This window comes from Melanostigma gelatinosum (assembly GCF_949748355.1).
Source record: "Melanostigma gelatinosum genome assembly, chromosome: 19".
Lineage (NCBI taxonomy): Eukaryota > Metazoa > Chordata > Actinopteri > Perciformes > Zoarcidae > Melanostigma > Melanostigma gelatinosum.
In genome coordinates, this window is record NC_136652.1 from 673,911 (window position 1) to 692,144 (window position 18,234).

General features: G+C 45.3%; 1 protein-coding gene across 1 annotated transcript in view; it reads left to right on the forward strand.

Moving 5' to 3' along the window:
• The window catches only part of kcnk10a (potassium channel, subfamily K, member 10a), a gene marked incomplete at both ends in the record, with an annotated part of 80,805 nt that overhangs the window by 41,011 nt on the left and 21,560 nt on the right, over positions 1-18,234 (forward strand). The window contains 1 exon segment of the mRNA XM_079290239.1: positions 17,650-17,842. Within this exon segment, the coding sequence (XP_079146365.1) occupies positions 17,650-17,842 (193 nt within the window).

The window sequence follows — 18,234 nt, forward strand, 5'->3', positions numbered from 1 at the left end:
CTGGAAAAGAACTATGGAGTCGGAAAAGAACTATGGAGTCGGTAGGCGGTGCCCTTTCCAGGACCCCTCCCACCGACTCCAAGAAGGCCGGATACTCCGAACTGCTGTTTGGTGCATAAGCACAAACCACAGTCAGAGCCTTGCTCTCCGCAACCCGTAGGCGCATGGAGGCGACCCTCTCGTTCTCCGGGGAGAACTCCAACACAGCGGCGCTCAGCCGGGGGCTTGTGAGTATCCGCACTCCCGCCCGACGCCTCTCACCCTGGACAACACCGCAAAAGCACAAAGTCCAACCCCTCTCCAGGAGCTTGGTTCCAGAGCCAACGCTGTGTGTGGAGGTGAGTCCAACTATATCTAGCTGGTATTGCTCCACCTCCTGCACCAGCTCCAGCTCTTACCCCGCTAGCAAGGTGACGTTCCACGTCCCTAGAGCTAGTCTATGCTGCCGGCGATCTGCATGCCCAGGCCTCCCGCCTGACCCGCTGCCCGGTCTGCATTGCACCCGACCCCGATGCTTGTCCCTGCGGGTGGTGGGTCCACAGTTTGCTCCATGGTGTTTCTTCGGGCTGAGCCCGACCGGGCCCCATGGGCGAAGGCCCGGCCACCATACGCTTGCCTACGAGCTCCCCTCCTGGGTCTGGCTCCGGGAGGGTGCCCCGGTTTCCCTGGTCCAGGCGAGGTGGCTGAAGTCCGTTGGCTACTTATCATAAGGGTCGTTTTGAACCGCTCTTAGTCTTGGCTCTCCCCTGAAACCTGTTTGCCTTGGGAGACCCTACCAGGGGCTAATGCCCCGGACAACATAGCTCCCAGGATCACTGAGCCACTCAAACTCCTCCACCTCGTTAAGGTGGCGATTCGCGGAGGAGACATGTCCAAAGAATGCTCCTAAAATCTGAATAATATTGGCATATTCCACATGTTTTAATCTAAAAATGCTCCATTCGGAATAAGGCCTAATTCAGAATCACAAAACTAAATATGATGTTTACCGGAGCCATATAACATTCAAATTTTAATTTAAAAAGTGATTTTTCACAAAATAAAAACATGAATTATAAAAATTCCCTTTGTAAGATTTAAAATTAAAAACGTACAATTTAATAAATGCACTTGAGCACCTTCCGGCAGTCTTGCCGCCTGCCGCCAGTCGTACACACTAGCCAGCCTAGCTTGTGCAGCTAACGTCAGCTAACAGCGAACTTCATGCATTCAGCAACATTAATTTAAATATGCTAAACTGGCTGAAATCGGGGAAACTGTCAGGTGGGACATCTGAAGCTATCAGTCGTAAAAGAGGAGAGGGACAGAGAGAGAGAGAGGAATCGGAGGCGAGGGGAACGGAGAGGTGCGTTGGGGAGAGACCGGGAGAAGAAATCGAGCCAGAGTCAGAGGAAGATGAGACGGAGGAGACCGAAAAGGAGGAAGGGATAGCACAGACAAATGGGGAGCACATCGGCCCATCGCGGAGTCAAGGTGAAAAAAGAGGAAACGAGAGTGAGCATCAGACTGGGAAAAAAAAGAGGAAATATGATGAAAAGTATCTGTGTCTGGGCTTCACTTGGATTGGTAATGCAGATTCCCCAAAGCCACAGTGCGTGGTGTGCAGCGAGGTTCTGGCTAACAGCTGTCTGAAACCCTCTTATTTACGTCGCCACCTGAACACCAAGCATGCCAGTGCAAGTCAAAAGCCCCTTACATTGTTTATATCGAAATTGGAGGAGTTACAAAACAGCCAAAAACAACTGGAGTCTCATTCATGTGTTGGGTCTATAAATGACGCACTACGGGCTTCATATCTGGTCAGTTACAGAATAGCGAGAAAGGGGCTACCGTACACAATCGGCGAAGACGTGTGCTTGCCAGCTGCCAGAGAGATGGTGGAATGTATGATTGGGGAGAAAGAAGCAAAAAAGTTGGACATGATCCCGGTGTCCAACAACACTGTGTCGCGCCGCATCGATGCTTTGTCCGAAGACATCCTGGCTACATTAGTCGGTCATTAATTGTAAATTAAATGTGATGCAATCTGCCTCTGACCCTGCCTGTGCGTGTGTCCTCGCCGTCCGTATTGCTCTTTAAAAGTGACGCCTTGTGTAACTGAAATTTATGGAAACTTTGTTGCAGTGTTTCAGGGCGTTTTCACACCCGTAGTTCGTTTGTTTTGTTCTGATTCAGGGATTTAATATGATACAATGTTGCAGTTGTCCCTTTGTTCGGTTTGTGTTCACACTGCAACATTTAACAGCGGACTAAATCTTGTAAACAAACGCCACGCGCGAGCAAACTGTTCTCTCATTGGTCTGATTTTATTTTTAGGCTCTTGCTTTTTTATTTTTATTAAGGGGGGGGGGGGTGCGCAAACCCGGTCGGGATGTAGAAGGGGGTGCGCGGCCTAAAAAGTTTGGGAACCGCTGGTGTAGAGGGAGAAGAGCAGTGGGGAGAGCACACATCCCTGGGGGGCGCCAGTGCTGATAGACTGTGCTGGATGTTATTTTTCCCAGCCTCACCTGCTGCGTCCTGTCTGTCGGGACGTTTGTGATCCACTGACAGGTGGAGGTTGGCACAGTGAGCTGGGAGAGTTTGGATTTGAGTATTTCCGGGATGATGGTGTTGAACGCTGAGCTGAAGTCCACAAACAGAACCCTTGCGTATGTCCCTGGGGAGTCAAGGTGTTGCAGCATGTAGTGCAGTCCCATGTTGACTGCTTCATCCACCGACCTGTTTGCATGGTCCAGCAGGGTCCCTCTAAATATGTGCCGTCGACCATCTAGCCATGCAAAGAACTGACCATGGTTTAATTAAGCCTTTTGCCATAATTATGTTCACTATTAATCACCACTGAAACCAAGTGGCTATTTTTTTTTCTTTGGCTTGTAAACAGTTCACAACAGCCTCACATGTCCTCCCCCCAAGTTGGGCCTTTCAGCGGTGTTAACTTATGGTTTTCTTCCTGCGGCCCATCAGAGTACCATATCTGCACTATATTCAGATCTATATTCAGATCAGATCAATATCGTTCACATCACCACACTAATTGCAGTTGATAGTAGTTAGCAGTTAATATGTTGGAGCTGAATTGATGTTCTCGGTTTGCTGATGAGTGATGTCTGATGCCATTTTTACACACTTTCTTTGACAGTCTTTGCGGAAAGGGGCATATTTAAATTTTTTGAGCAAACTCAGTTATGTTTCTGATTTATGAGAATAGATAGTGTTGTGGAATATTCCAAAGAATATTCTTTCTGATTCTGATTCTGAGACTAGTCGGGAGAAGAAAGTGAAGGTTTTTAGTCAATATCAAATAAAACAGACACGTCCTGCTCTTTTATGTGGGCAATCTCGCACCCAATGACCTTCTCTCCCACATACATAGCACTCTCCTCTACTTACAAGACCTTCAGGCCCCCCTTTATAGTTACCTCTCCCTCTGTTGGATGCACCACCTCTGCCTCTGTTGGATGCACCACCTCTGCCTCTGTATTGTGGTGGAGGCTGGTGGTACACCACCGTGGGTGCTGGTACTGCTGGAGTTTGTTGACATGGAGCGGGAGGTGCTGCTGGAGGAGACTGAGCTTCTGCTACCGTCATCTGCTTCTTGGCCTGACGTTTTCTATTTAATTCTCTGTCGGCATCTGCTACTTGAAGTTTCAGCAGGCGCCGCTGCATTCTCTTCATATCCTCGTCTTCTTTACTTTCTGTTCGTCTTTCCTCTATCTGCTGTTGCAAATCTTTTCTGATGCGTTCTACTTCTCTTAATTCACATTTTAGTCTTCCTACCAGTTATTCTACTTCCCTTCTCTGCCTCTTGAATGTAAACATTATGCAGCCTAGGAGTATTCAAATGTGTGTATTAAATGTACACGCTTGTCATCTCATGAACCAAAGTCAACTCACCCTCGGTGCTGTATTGTGTGCGGTCGTTGACTCCAAAACTGGGATCCACTGCTCCACTTCCCAGATCTGGATCCACTAGACCACGCACCTTGACTAAAACAAACACAAACCTGCCCAAAGTTCAGCAGTAAATGTTAGCATACTTCTGTAGTGTATGAATGGTCAACGATCTCTGAACTATTTTGGCGCTGTCCGTGTCAAAATTGATTCTTCGGAACTATGTAAAATAGTCAATGTACCAAAATTTGTCAATACAGGATATGTGAAGAAATCTTGAACCAAAATTGAAGTTAGAACTCTTAAATCAAACTCAACACCTAAATCAGAATCAACATCAAAATCCAAATCAGAATTCAAGGTTTCAAATCGAAATAAAAATTAAATTAAAAAATCAATACTCAATCAATTAAAAAATTAATTAAAATTTAAAATTTAAAATCAAATTCAAATCAAAATCTAAATTAAAATTCAATAACTGTATTCAAAAACATTCAATCAGAAATACCAATGCAAGTCAAACTGTTGAACTACACTTACAATCCACACTGCAATCTTTGACACTTCATCAACACCACACTGCACAATAATGAATCTCATTTACGAATGAATCACAATTAAGTTCAAAAATTGAAGAAGCACAACTGAAACCATTAATGTTTGTTAGAATGCTGAATTAAACCCTAAGTCAACAACTAAAGTTATAATGCTTAATTAAAACTGAAGTCAGGATGTAAGCTTAAAGATCATGGACAATGAATATCTCTGAATAACTCTGTCGTTGTAATTTATCTATTAACCCACTGGGTGGCGTACTTCTTGTAATATTATAAAACTATGCTGTGATTGTCTCTCTAAGCCACCAGATGTCAGACTGTTTTAGTACTAATGTAATTACAGATTCTAAACACTAGGATTATTATTATCTAGCAGTAACACCTCCTAGCCGCCAGGTAATGGAGTTGCTTTCTGGCGTTGTGTTCTTCTTCTACGATTTTTTCCGACAGGAAGTTATCCAACCGGATGTTATGCTAACGGATATGCTAACAGCTATGCTAACGACAAAAACGGAGCTTCTAATAAAGGATACGCACACACACGTCTCACCAAAATCCCACACTTTAATTCCACTCATACGCCCTTTGTCTCCTCTCACAATCCACCGGTTATTTTCTTTATAAGCACTTTTATTTTACATACACAGTACCGCAAGCCCGAAGCTACTCGTAGCTAATGTTAGCGTCCCACACCGCGGCAACAGATCATGCAATGTTTATTCACCCGTTAAACGTATTTCCACACTGCTAAAACACAGACTAGTCACGTATTATTGGACTTATTGTCCGGTTTTATTTAACCTTAAATCCTCTGGTTTAACAGGCTATTTAGCTTCTCCAGACCCAAAGATCATCATGAATGCTTTTTAGCGAGTCAGACTCTAGCAGTTAAACAAACACTACCATGGTTCGCCTGGTTCCACCAAATGCCCATTATTCTATTTCTTCGAATCACCCACACGATCGCTATTTTAATGCATAGCAAAAGCACACGACAGAGTCCTAAAGACCGGCGTATCACCACCTGTGACCCGCAGTCTCAGAAGCTAACTCCCGCTAGCCTTAGCTTCCTCTAAACAGCTATGCAGCGAGACCCGGACAACATGCTCCAGAGAGTCACAAAAAAACGCCGCTTTAAGTCCCTACCGGCCGCAAGTATCCAGTTTGCCAAGCTACAAAAACTGCTTTTAAACACGTTATCTGCAAGACCCGGCAATGCACGCGCTGAGCCAGGGAGACTCAGAATATGCACGCTAGTCAGCCTAGCAGACGACTGTTCATTAATTCCAATGTGGTGATTTTTATTACAGCGCTGTAATCTTTAATTTCTTTAATCTCTGGATCCTCTGTATTCACTGGACCGGTCCCTTTAGTGCACCATGCTAGTATACTTCAGACTGTAAATCGTAGCTTACCCAGTGGAATGTGGCCTCCTCGTGGTCCGTTCCTCACCGGCACCGCACCGCTAGCTCTTAGCAACGCCAGTCAAACAGTCCTCCCCTAATTTCCTAAAAGCTAACTAAAACAGACTTCCTGAAATGGCTCTGCGTACCATTGTTTTGGGCCCAGGAGGCATGATTGACCAACGCTGTCTCCAGCCCACGCTGCCTCCAGCCCGGTGAGAGCGTCCCATCTGGGGTGCCAAATTGTAGAGGCTTGAGTCTGCTCCACAGAGAGGAAGGCCAGAGCGTGTGTCCAGCTGCTGTTCACAGTGGACATGCTGCGATAATAAATCTACCAAAACTGGTTTACAATTAAAAGGAATTTAATCCCACTGATGCAAATACAATTATACACAGAAGTACACTACTTCTATGGAATATGAAACAACAAAATGAATGAAAACCCCCGTGCAAAAAACTCAACTCAGCTCCTCAGCTCGTAAAAAACACGTCTGTCTGCTGAGAGCTGTCATGTGAGAGAGAAAAATACTTGAAAATAAACCACCCACATCCGGTTTGAAACTCCTCCCCTTCCGTCTATCCCAATTCCTATTGGCTAACTCCCAGGAGTGTATTCGCCTGTCTGTCTCTCTGTCCCTGAGTTCTCAACACATTCAATGACTGTCAGTTATTGCTTAATGCCTCTATGATAAACATTCCATATAATAGATAAGACTTTGCAACTTTTGGCAAAAGCTACGTCTCAAATTATACTTCTAGCTACTAATCATAAAACACGTCATGCTTATCTTAATTATGCATTTCCAAAACACTTATGATTATGACTAATTATGAATTCTCAAATATGTATCATGAAACACTTTTATTATATCTCCTAAACACACAGTTCTACACTCAAATTTCCTACACATGCCACACATCAAAGGGCTCCAGGTGTTAAATGATTGAGAATCTGAAAATGCTGCAAAAACTCCCTGCCTGGGTGACCTCTCGCTGGAATCGTCACATCACAAAGCAGTTGAAGCAAACAGAGGAATATCCTCATTTCAATGAGTTTGCTAAATTAGTTGCTGAAGAAGCAGAAATTGCATGCAATCCTATAACTTCCTTTCAAGCCTTGAAGACTACTGAAGAAAAGCGCACAAAGGCTAATGCGTTCATCACAATTGTGAAAGCACCTGATAAGACTGTGATGAGAACCTACAATGCTGTGGAGAACAGCTCAAACAAGTCAAGCAGATTTGAGAGAGTAAACGCCTCATCTTCAAACCCTTTCACATGCCTGTCCTGTACTGACATTCGCCAGTAAGCCTGTCGAAGAAAAGAGAAGGTTTATATTTGACAACGACCTCTGCTTCGGCTGTCTTAGGAGAGGACACAATTCAAGAGACTGCAAAAACAAAGCAATTTGTGATACATGTAAGAAGTATCATCCGACACCACTTCATGAGAACCGTCCATCTGCGGCTGCAGTCCCATCTCCTTCTCATACCACGCAAGCAGATGAAAACATGTCTTCTCTCTCTTGCTGTGTAGACAAAGGCGATGGTGGGAGGACATCCATGATACTGCCTCTATGGATTTCTTCAACAACCACACCTGAAACAGAGACCTTAGTGTATGCCTTGCTGGATACACAGAGTAGCAACACCTTGTAGACCAAGAGATAGGTAGAGGGATGGGGGCAAGTTTAGAGCCAGTCAAGTTAAAGCTCACCACTATGATGGGAAGAGATTGGATTGTACAGAGTGAAAGAGTTAGCGATCTTAGAGTTAGGGGGTTTTCCTCACAAAGCTTTGTCAACTTACCACCTGTCTACACCAGAGACTTCATTCCACTTGAACGTTCTCACATTCCTACTCCTGAAACTGCTAAAAGGTGGAAACATCTGAACAGATTAGCACAGGAAATACCAGAGCTAATGGACTGTGAGGTTGGTCTCCTAATCGGCTATGACTGCTCCAGAGCGTTGGTGCCTCGACAAGTCATCACAGGAGGTGAAGAAGAACCATATGCTGTCAGAACTGATCTGGGCTGGAGCATTGTTGGCAGCTCCTCACTGGTGGTAATGTCAACAGAAGTGACAGGCTTGTGTCATCGTGTATCAGTTAAGGAACTTCCACTATTGACACCAGCCAGTGTCATCAGAGCGCTAGAAGCAGACTTCAAGGATACTACTCCTGGGGAAAAGAGCATATCACAGGATGATATACAGTGTTAGATCCTGGGATACTTCTGGCCCGATACGGGGCTACTTACTGACTCAGCTCTCTATTAAAAGATTGTCGAGCTGGTGTTCTTGCGAGGGAACTCGCCTGGCTCCGCTAACTGCCGTTACTCCCGTCGTCTACCCTGCTTCCTCCGGTCAGAGCGCGCTCGGCCGAGAGACCAGTCCTGGCCCCGGGCGCTCCCACCAGTCGCGTCGGTTATGGCAGCTTCCCTCTTATGGATCCGTGCTCTTGGTAAATGCCAGGTTAGGTTTTAACGCCTAGGATTACTTCTTTCTAAAACCGTAAGGGGTTGTTAAGTGGATTCGGTCTCTAGGATAACCGTACAGAACTCAGTTGTTAGACATACAATGGCTTTAACTTTTTACTGCCACGAGGAACTTTTTACGACTTGAGCAAATTAATGCACTTGAGAAATTTACTTTAAATGCAGATTATATATTTATTGCAGGTTATATTTAGTTAGTTTGCAAGGGTTAAGCTACAGCTCACATAAAACGTTACTACACTTGATTCGTTACTTTAATTTTCTTCTCAGGTTATACTCATTAGTTTTAGATGCCGAGACGGCTCGGTTGGAGCTGGATTTTCAAAGGTGCGATGAAAAGGTTCTTTTGGAGTTGTTAGGAGCGAAGGTCCGGCCGGACCCTCGGTCCTCCTGCTCTGCAGCGGAGTCCGTTCAACAGTCCTCAAAACTCAGTACAAAGTCTTTCTAGGGCTGCTGCGTCTTCTCCGTTGTCCAGTTGTTAAGAATCGAGCAGTGGGGAGAGGAAACCTCCGTCTTTAAATCTTATTGTCCACGAACAGCGGTCTTCTTTCCGTGAACAGAGACGAAGTCCTCAATACATCAGTTGCAATCGTCCGTATCTCCTCATCGGCGCACTTGGACGGCGCCCGTGTCGAAATCCCAGTTTGCTGTTTGCAAGTTACTTCTTTTATAACACTTTTGGGCTGCCTCTCGCGTCTCTCCCCCCTCTTCCTCAACACGGGGTCCCTCAGCCCGTGATTAACATGACATCATTGATCTGGTGCCTGTGCTTCGAAAATGACATAACTTTTGTGTGTGTGTGCATGAGGAAATCACCCCAACTTCCCTGTCTGGGTGTTCAACATCTGTTGCACTTCCCCTTTTCCTACACTCGCACATTTCTAACACAGATTAGTTATCATAATCACAGTTTTTACATTTGTTAAATCAGTTTACTTAGTACACATTTGCTTATAAAATGATTATTGATCTCATCCTTCATCATTATTGTGCTTTGTGTCTTTTCTTCTCAACCATCATTATTTCCCCATCCCTTGAAGCCAACACCCTGCTTCCTCTTTCTCCGTACTTTCTACACTCAAAAACATCTGTTCCTAACTTCACTCTTTCTGCTGACTCATCATGACAAAACACTCTTCCCACATCTCGGCTCCGGTCACACAGAACATTTGTTATGTAACGATCATACACTTTATCTTTCGATTACACTTTAACTATTGATTTCTGAGTATATGCTTTATGCTTTTTATATCCTGACCTTCCCCTGATCGTGTATGCATGTTTTCGAGGCAGCTCTGTGGGCTCAACTCTTCTTGACATCCCCTTCTTGAGGTCACAGGCTGCCTCGCCTTAGCTAGTAGGAATCTCACAGGAAGTTTTCGTCGGCCGCGGCAGTGATGACGAGCACGTTGTCCTCTGGTGAAGACGGTCCTGATGCCTGCTCCCAGCTGTCGATCACCACTAGGTGATGAAGGTTAACCTTGTTAACTTCTCCACACGGCATGTACCGCATATGCATGCATCCATAACCTTCACCGGTTTATGGCGCATGCGGTTAAACTCTTTTCTTTTTCCTGTGACCCGGAGTGGTTTCTGGTCTCCGGGTCCCTGCCATGCAACGGCTAGGGTGGTTGGCAGCAGGCAGACCACACAGGCATTCTTAATTTCTCTCCATTGCAACACTTCTTTTTTCTCCGGAGAGAAATCACTTCTTGCATAACCCAACTTCCTCAGGGCTCTTCCTGCCCAGAGCCCCGTAGTACTCCTTCTCATGGTAACCACCCCTTTGACATTGGCCACTCTGACGTAGGGTGGTAAATCTTGTATGTTGGTGGCCATTCTTGAGTTCCTGGTTTTCTCCTAATGCGGAACTGGCTTCAGCTGCCCTACTCCTTGGATTCCTCTTTTCTTAATGGTGAGTCCTCCCCTCCCTTTGTCCTCTCCTTCCTGCGTTGTATCGACCACACAACTCACAGTTTTTTTAGGATTCTGCGGACATCTTTTTCAGGAATCCAGAGTCGCTGCTTTTCCAGTTCCCTTTGCGTTGGAACGGTGCCTGCATATCCTAGTGCGCCATGCACTGCCTGCACCACCTCCTCCACGCTCTCTTCTGGGACTACCCTTCCTTTGGGCAATTCTTCCCACTTCTCGATCCCAACAAAGACAATTTGTGTCATCTGGACGAAACGATCCACTTCTTCGTTTCCTTGCCAGTGAATTTCTTCTCGCGTGTGGGCCCTCTGGTGCACCACTTCGAGCTCCATGCTTAGCCGTAATTCGGCTATTTTTCTCCATAGGTCTTGATGAGCCACTTTTTTTACTTTTAGCGCTCTCAAACCCATTTTCCTCCCATATGGACAGGTCTTCGTTAAGGACCTGAGCACAGTAATAACTATCAGTTATGACTCTAGCTCTTTTCACCCTTCTCTTTGCACTGCTGTTCTACTTCTCCTTTAACCGACGCCCTACTTTCTTCTTGATGTAGGTTGGTTAGGTGTTGTTGGATGGCAGCGTCCCAGGTGGTCCATCCTCTTCCATACAGGATGACCTGATGTTGGACGTTGCCTCTGTCGTCTTTATCCAGCGCCGTCCTCCTGGTCCTCGCTGCCGTCTGCTGCCGGGTCCTGGGTTGATGTCGCTGGCACGTCCTGCTGAGTCGTCGTCGTCTGCGGGCTGCCTTCGTCGCCATCGGGTCCTCGCTGCCGTCCGGTGGCGATTCCTTCATCAGGGCCGCTGGCTCGTCCCGCTGGGTCGCCTCCGTCTGCCGGCCGGTCCCTGGAACATCTGGTCCGTTCTGCTACATTTGCATCTTGGACTTTGTCTTTGTCTTTGTTGTCTCGAGTCGCCTTCCTCCCAAAGCCTCTCGTCGCGCGTTGAGGAAGGGATGGGATCAGGCTCTGGTCCCTCTACAGGTCGGGCGAGTCTGGTCGATGCTCCCCGTCGCCTGCGGCTTCTCCTGTGCTGGCTTGTAAATACCACACACAGCTTCGATTCGTGGATATCTCGCAATCTGACTTCTTCGAGGCTTGGGCAGCTTTACTTTCTACCCAACGCCTCACCTCAGGTCTTTTCGTACACGAACAACAGCCTCTCTTGGCTGCCGGGGTTCTTCTCTTGGACTCAACGTACTCCTTTTCCGTCGAGCCCCACGTTAGGCGCCACGTGTTAGATCCTGGGATACTTCTGGCCCGATACGGGGCTACTTACTGACTCAGCTCTCTATCAAAAGATTGTCGAGCTGGTGTTCTTGCGAGGAAACTCGCCTGGCTCCGCTAACTGCCGTTACTCCCGTCGTCTACCCTGCTTCCTCCGGTCAGAGCGCGCTCGGCCGAGAGACCAGTCCTGGCCCCGGGCGCTCCCACCAGTCGCGTCGGTTATGGCAGCTTCCCTCTTATGGATCCGTGCTCTTGGTAAATGCCAGGTTAGGTTTTAACGCCTAGGATTACTTCTTTCTAAAACCGTAAGGGGTTGTTAAGTGGATTCGGTCTCTAGGATAACCGTACAGAACTCAGTTGTTAGACATACAATGGCTTTAACTTTTTACTGCCACGAGGAACTTTTTACGACTTGAGCAAATGAATGCACTTGAGAAATTTACTTTAAATGCAGATTAGATATTTATTGCAGGTTATATTTAGTTATTTTGCAAGGGTTAAGCTACAGCTCACATAAAATGTTACTACACTTGATTCGTTACTTTAATTTTCTTCTCAGGTTATACTCATTAGTTTTAGATGCCAAGACGGCTCGGTTGGAGCTGGATTTTCAAAGGTGTGATGAAAAGGTTCTTTTGGAGTTGTTAGGAGCGAAGGTCCGGCCGGACCCTCGGTCCTCCTGCTCTGCAGCGGAGTCCGTTCAACAGTCCTCAAAACTCAGTACAAAGTCTTTCTAGGGCTGCTGCGTCTTCTCCATTGTCCAGTTAAGAATCGAGCAGTGGGGAGAGGAAACCTCCGTCTTTAAATCTTATTGTCCACGAACAGCGGTCTTCTTTCCGTGAACAGAGACGAAGTCCTCAATACATCAGTTGCAATCGTCCGTATCTCCTCATCGGCGCACTTGGACGGCGCCCGTGTCGAAATCCCAGTTTGCTGTTTGCAAGTTACTTCTTTTATAACACTTTTGGGCTGCCTCTCGCGTCTCTCCCCCCTCTTCCTCAACACGGGGTCCCTCAGCCCGTGATTAACATGACATCATTGATCTGGTGCCTGTGCTTCGAAAATGACATCACTTTTGTGTGTGTGCATGAGGAAATCACCCCAACTTCCCTGTCTGGGTGTTCAACATCTGTTGCACTTCCCCTTTTCCTACACTCGCACATTTCTAACACAGATTAGTTATCATAATCACAGTTTTTACATTTGTTAAATCAGTTTACTTAGTACACATTTGCTTATAAAATGATTATTGATCTCATCCTTCACCATTATTGTGCTTTGTGTCTTTTCTTCTCAACCATCATTATTTCCCCATCCCTTGAAGCCAACACCCTGCTTACTTCCTCTTTCTCCGTACTTTCTACACTCAAAAACATCTGTTCCTAACGTCACTCTTTCTGCTGACTCATCATGACAAAACACTCTTCCCACATCTCGGCTCCGGTCACACAGAACATTTGTTATGTAACGATCATACACTTTATCTTTCGATTACACTTTAACTATTGATTTCTGAGTATATGCTTTATGCTTTTTATATCCTGACCTTCCCCTGATCGTGTATGCATGTTTTCGAGGCAGCTCTGTGGGCTCAACTCTTCTTGACAACAGTTTCTACAACTACTCAATGAACGAATGCATCAGAACACTGATGGACATCTGGAAATGCCACTACCCTTTAAAACACGCCCACAACTGCCAGAAAATAAGCGACTGGCTCTGGTGCGGTTGAAGCACCTCAAAAGGAAATTTGACAAAAACCCCAAGTTCAAGGATGACTACGTTAAATTCATGGAGGGCGTCTTCAAGAATGGCGATGCAGAGAGAGCTGAATGTCAACCAAAAGCAGGAAATGTTTGGTACATTCCTCACCAAGGGGTTTATCACCTGAGAAAGCCAGAGAAGATTAGGGTTGTGTTCGACTGCTCTGCCAAATATGATGGTACATCTCTGAATGATCACTTACTGACTGGACCTGACCTCACAAATGGGCTGACAGGAGTGCTGTGCAGATTTCATAATCACCCAATTGCTGTCAGCTGTGACGTTGAGAAAATGTTTCAAAGGTTTCATGTGAGCCAAGAGGACAGAGATTACTTACGCTTTCTGTGGTGGGAAGATGATGACACAAATTCAGAGCCAAAAGAATACCGCATGAAAGTCGATCTCTTTGGAGCAGCATCCTCCCCTGGCTGTGCAAGTTATGGAATGAAGTATCTTGCAAGCAAAAATGAAAAGCAGTGTCCTGCAGCAGCCAACTTCATCAGGAAGAATTTCTACATTGATGACGGCCTCATCAGCGTACAATCTGTGGACACAGGCATCATACTAGTCAAAGAAGCACAAAAGGTGTGTGCAAAAGGGAGATTACACCTCCACAAGGTAATCTCGAACAGCAGAGAAGTCTTGGAGTCAATTCCTGACTGCGAGCGAGCTAGCGAAATTCAGGATGGAGATCTCAGTCATGATGAACTCCCAGTTCAGACCGTGTTAGGAGTAAGGTGGAGTGTCAACACTGACACACTCTCCTTTAATGTTTCCCTGGAGGAGAAACCAGCACGGGAGGGACTTCTCTCAACTGTGGCCTCTGTGTTTGATCGACTGGGCTTATTGGCTCCCTTCCTCTTACAGGGAAAGAGAGTATTGCAGGAAATGTGCCAAAAGGGGATTGGGTGGGACGAATTACTGCCCACAGAGCAGCGGCCACAATGGGATAACTGGCTGAACGATCTAGAGAATCTGCAAAAACTCCAGATTCCAAGGTGCTTTGTTCCTCAAGACCTAGGAGAGGTTCAGAGAATTGAACTGCATCACTTTTCGGACGCAAGTAGCTATGGGTACGGCCAATGCTCATATATCCGAGTTGTGGGTGAAGACAAAGTGCATTGTGCCTTTGTCATGGGTAAAGCTAGGGTTGCACCCACAAAGGTTGTAACCATACCACGACTAGAGTTAACGGCTGCAGTGGTTTCTTCAGCAGTCAGCTGCATGCTAAAGGAGGAGCTGGAGCTCCAAATTGACCAAGAATATTTTTGGACAGATTCTCAGGTAGTCTTAGGCTACATCAACAACGAAGCCCGAAGGTTTCATGTTTTCGTTGCAAACAGAGTTCAAAGAATCAGAGAAATAACCGATCCTGTGCAGTGGCACCATATCAACACTGATCAAAATCCAGCAGATCATGCTTCCAGAGGCCTCAAAGTTGAAGAGTTGATGAGTTCAAATTGGTTGACTGGACCGGAATTCCTGTGGAAAAGGGACCTTGTCATACCAACCTGAACTCCAGAGCTTCTGAAAGGTGATCCTGAAGTCAAGACGATACAAGTACTACAGATACAGGTAGTAAAAGAGGACAGTTTTTTGGAGAGATTCAAGAGGATCTCCAAATGGCATACAGCGTATACAGTTACGTATACAGGCATACAGCGTACAGGCATACAGCGTATACAGGCATACAGTTGTTGCTCGGATACAGCGACTCGCAAAGAGAGTCAAACCAACAGAATCCATAAATGTTGAAGATAGGAGAGCGGTCAGTGTGGTGCTTGTGAAACTGGCATAAGAGGATGCCTTTAAAGAGGACATGCAAATACTGAGTTGTGGCAAATTGCCACATAGTCATGCATTGTTCCAGCTTGATCCAGTATTGCAAGATTGTGTTCTCAGGGTGGGAGGGCGATTAAAGAATGCGTCCTTATTCTTTGACGTGAAACATCCAGTAATCTTACCCAGAGATGGTGTAATCACACAGCTGATCCTAGATCACTGCCACAGGAAAACTCAACATCAAGGCAGAGGACAAACCCTCAATGAATTGAGAGTGCAACACATGGTTATTGTGTTGTTGGTGGCAGCAAAGTCGTAGCGAACTACATCAAGCAATGTGTGATATGCAGGAGAGCTCGCAGGCCAACAGAGACGCAAAGGATGGCAGATCTACCTGTGGACTGTGTTGATCCCTTGCCACCATTCTCCTACTGTGGGATGGATTGCTTTGGACCATTCTACACTAAGCAAGGCCGTAAAGAGTGCAAGAGATATGGTCTCATATTTACCTGCCTGTCCTCGAGGGCAGTTCACATCGAAATGTTGGAAGATCTAACAACTGACGCTTTCATAAACGCATTGAGATGTTTTATAGCAATCCGGGGAACTGTAAGACAAATAAGATCAGATCAAGGGACAAATTTTGTTGGAGCGAAAAGTGAGCTGACAATCGTAAACAGCAGCCCACTCACTACTAATAACCTAAATGATCCCAAAACTCTGGAGCCACTTACCCCAAATCACATACTTACAATGAAAGCTTCTGTTCTGCTGCCTCCACCAGGACAGTTTGTGGCTGAAGATTTGTATGCCAAGAAAAGATGGCGTGGAGTACAATATCTGAGTAGGTGGAGGAAGGAATACCTGACGAACATCACTTTCCGACAACGCTGGCACTCTTCAAAAAGAAATGTGAAGATTGGAGATATCGTCATTGTCAAAAGAGGAAGGGATTTCGCGCAACGAGTAGAGACTTGGAAGAGTACTGGATGCTTGCAAGGATGATGATGGTCTAGTGATAAAAGTTACACTCCAGATAGGAAATAGAAAACTAGGGAAAGAAGGTTCACGACTCATTCTTGAACGTCCTATTCATAAATTAGTCATGCTTTTGGAAGACAACTCAAATGTATTTCAGTAGGACAAATAGTATTTGCCTACCTGTGTGGAAAGGTCAAAGTATCAGGTTGACATGAAATTGGTTTACAGTTATCAAACATTTGGTTCTGAAAGTTACTGGTTTTATTTGAATATTTGCATATAAGGGTCATCATAAATTACGGTAACTTGGTGGGAGTGTAACTGTCAAGGAGATATGTGTAATTGTTTATTCTTTTGAGTTTATATGGTACCGTATGTGGTGCCTCAATGTATCATATTTCGTCATGTATATTGCTAAGTAACAGGCCACACCCAGAGTGGGCGTGGGCATATGACCATGGCATTGTGGGTTGTTAGCTCGCGCAGAAGCTAAGAGGAGTAAACGACCCCAGGTTGAACTGATTCTGCATGTGGTCCAAGAGGTGCACACGGTAAAGTGTTCATTTGTACATATATTTGTGTGTATTGTTGTTGACCTGCCTCTACGTTTAAATGTGTTGCATTTTTTGAGATTGTAGTTCGTAGTTTATGTCATTATTAATGTGCTAATATGTGCTAACAACGTGTGCTGGCAAATGTCCTTTTGTCAACGGACATTTGCCCGAGAGACTCCACAAGAGCTCGCAATTTACGTACAAATGTTTGTTTTGTTTGTAGTTTTCACGGTGTCAGAGTGGAGAGAGAGAGAGGAAGAGTGAGAACGGCAAATAAAGTTCATCAAGACATCAGAATGAAGCGTCACCATTATTGTTGGATCAGTGCAGCTACACACACTATGACCTATCTCTGCCTTGAGATCGCTTCACGTAGCGATCGGCGTGTGTTCATCCGTCTGTTGATTGGCGGAGTTTATCCGGCGGCCATATAACGTGCTCTGTCGGCGGGTTAAGCGGCCAGCTGGTCCACATGTGGCATCCGATGTTGACTTGAAGAATCCGGGAATTCTATCTGCAGGTGCAGTTAAGAGAGCTTGGGGCACAGAGGTTATCCGTCTCTCTTTCAGCATCCAAGTGTGTGAACGCATTACATTACAGTCATTTAGCAGATGCTTTTATCCAAAGCGACTTACAATTCAGATTCTATCACATTTCTACACCGCAGGCACAGCTACGGGAGCAAAAACAGTCTGTAGGTTGGGACTGTCACCTAGGTTGTTTCGGGTACCAAAGTTGTTACCTCCTGCAACAATGTGAATTGCAATGGAAAGGCACAGTGTGAAGGTTTGGGCCAATGTTTATAGCCTTGATGTCATGACGGTGTCAGACGGACTCCTCCTTGGTTTAAACCAAATCTCACACGAATGATGGGGGGGTAGGTGTGGTTTCACACGCTTTTCTTTTTACATGTCATGCTGATGAGATAATACACTGCCTGATAAATCTAAATCGTTTCTCATACTCAGGAGTCCAAACCCTATCAGAACTTCCTGAAAATGAGATAGGTATTATGGTTTACACTTTTCTTATACTTTGTGTGTGTGTGTGTAACTTTCTCTCACAGAATAAACACAACCAGATCAGTCAGACTAAAATCCGTGTGGCCTCCACCCTTCTCTTCATCCTGGCTGGCTGCATCTTGTTCGTCACCATCCCAGCTGTGATCTTCCAACACATTGAGGGCTGGACGGCTCTGGAGTCAACATATTTTGTTGTCATCACTCTGACAACAGTTGGAATAGGTGACTATGTCGCAGGTGAGAGCTTGTCATTCATAGTCAAAATATTCATGAATGGAAATGTCCGAATAACCTAATTAGTTTCTTACATATTATTCATCAAAAGTAAATCAGAACACGTCAAAAGTTGTATGTGTGTGTCTATCTCACACACACATTAGTGCTGGGCAACGATTTCAATTTTCAATCGCATGCTTTTTTTGCGATTAATCGCAATTAATCACATTGTTATGCGCAAAATTCAACAATTCAAAAGTAGGGTATTGCGCACTTTTATTTTAAAAGTACTGCTATATGAACAAAAGTACAATAATAGTTGGTTTGCAAACACTTAAAACAAATAAGGTTCTTTTTAACAGTAGTATTTCCTTTAGACAGTAGCAGTTGAATCCATCCATCAATTTTGCTTA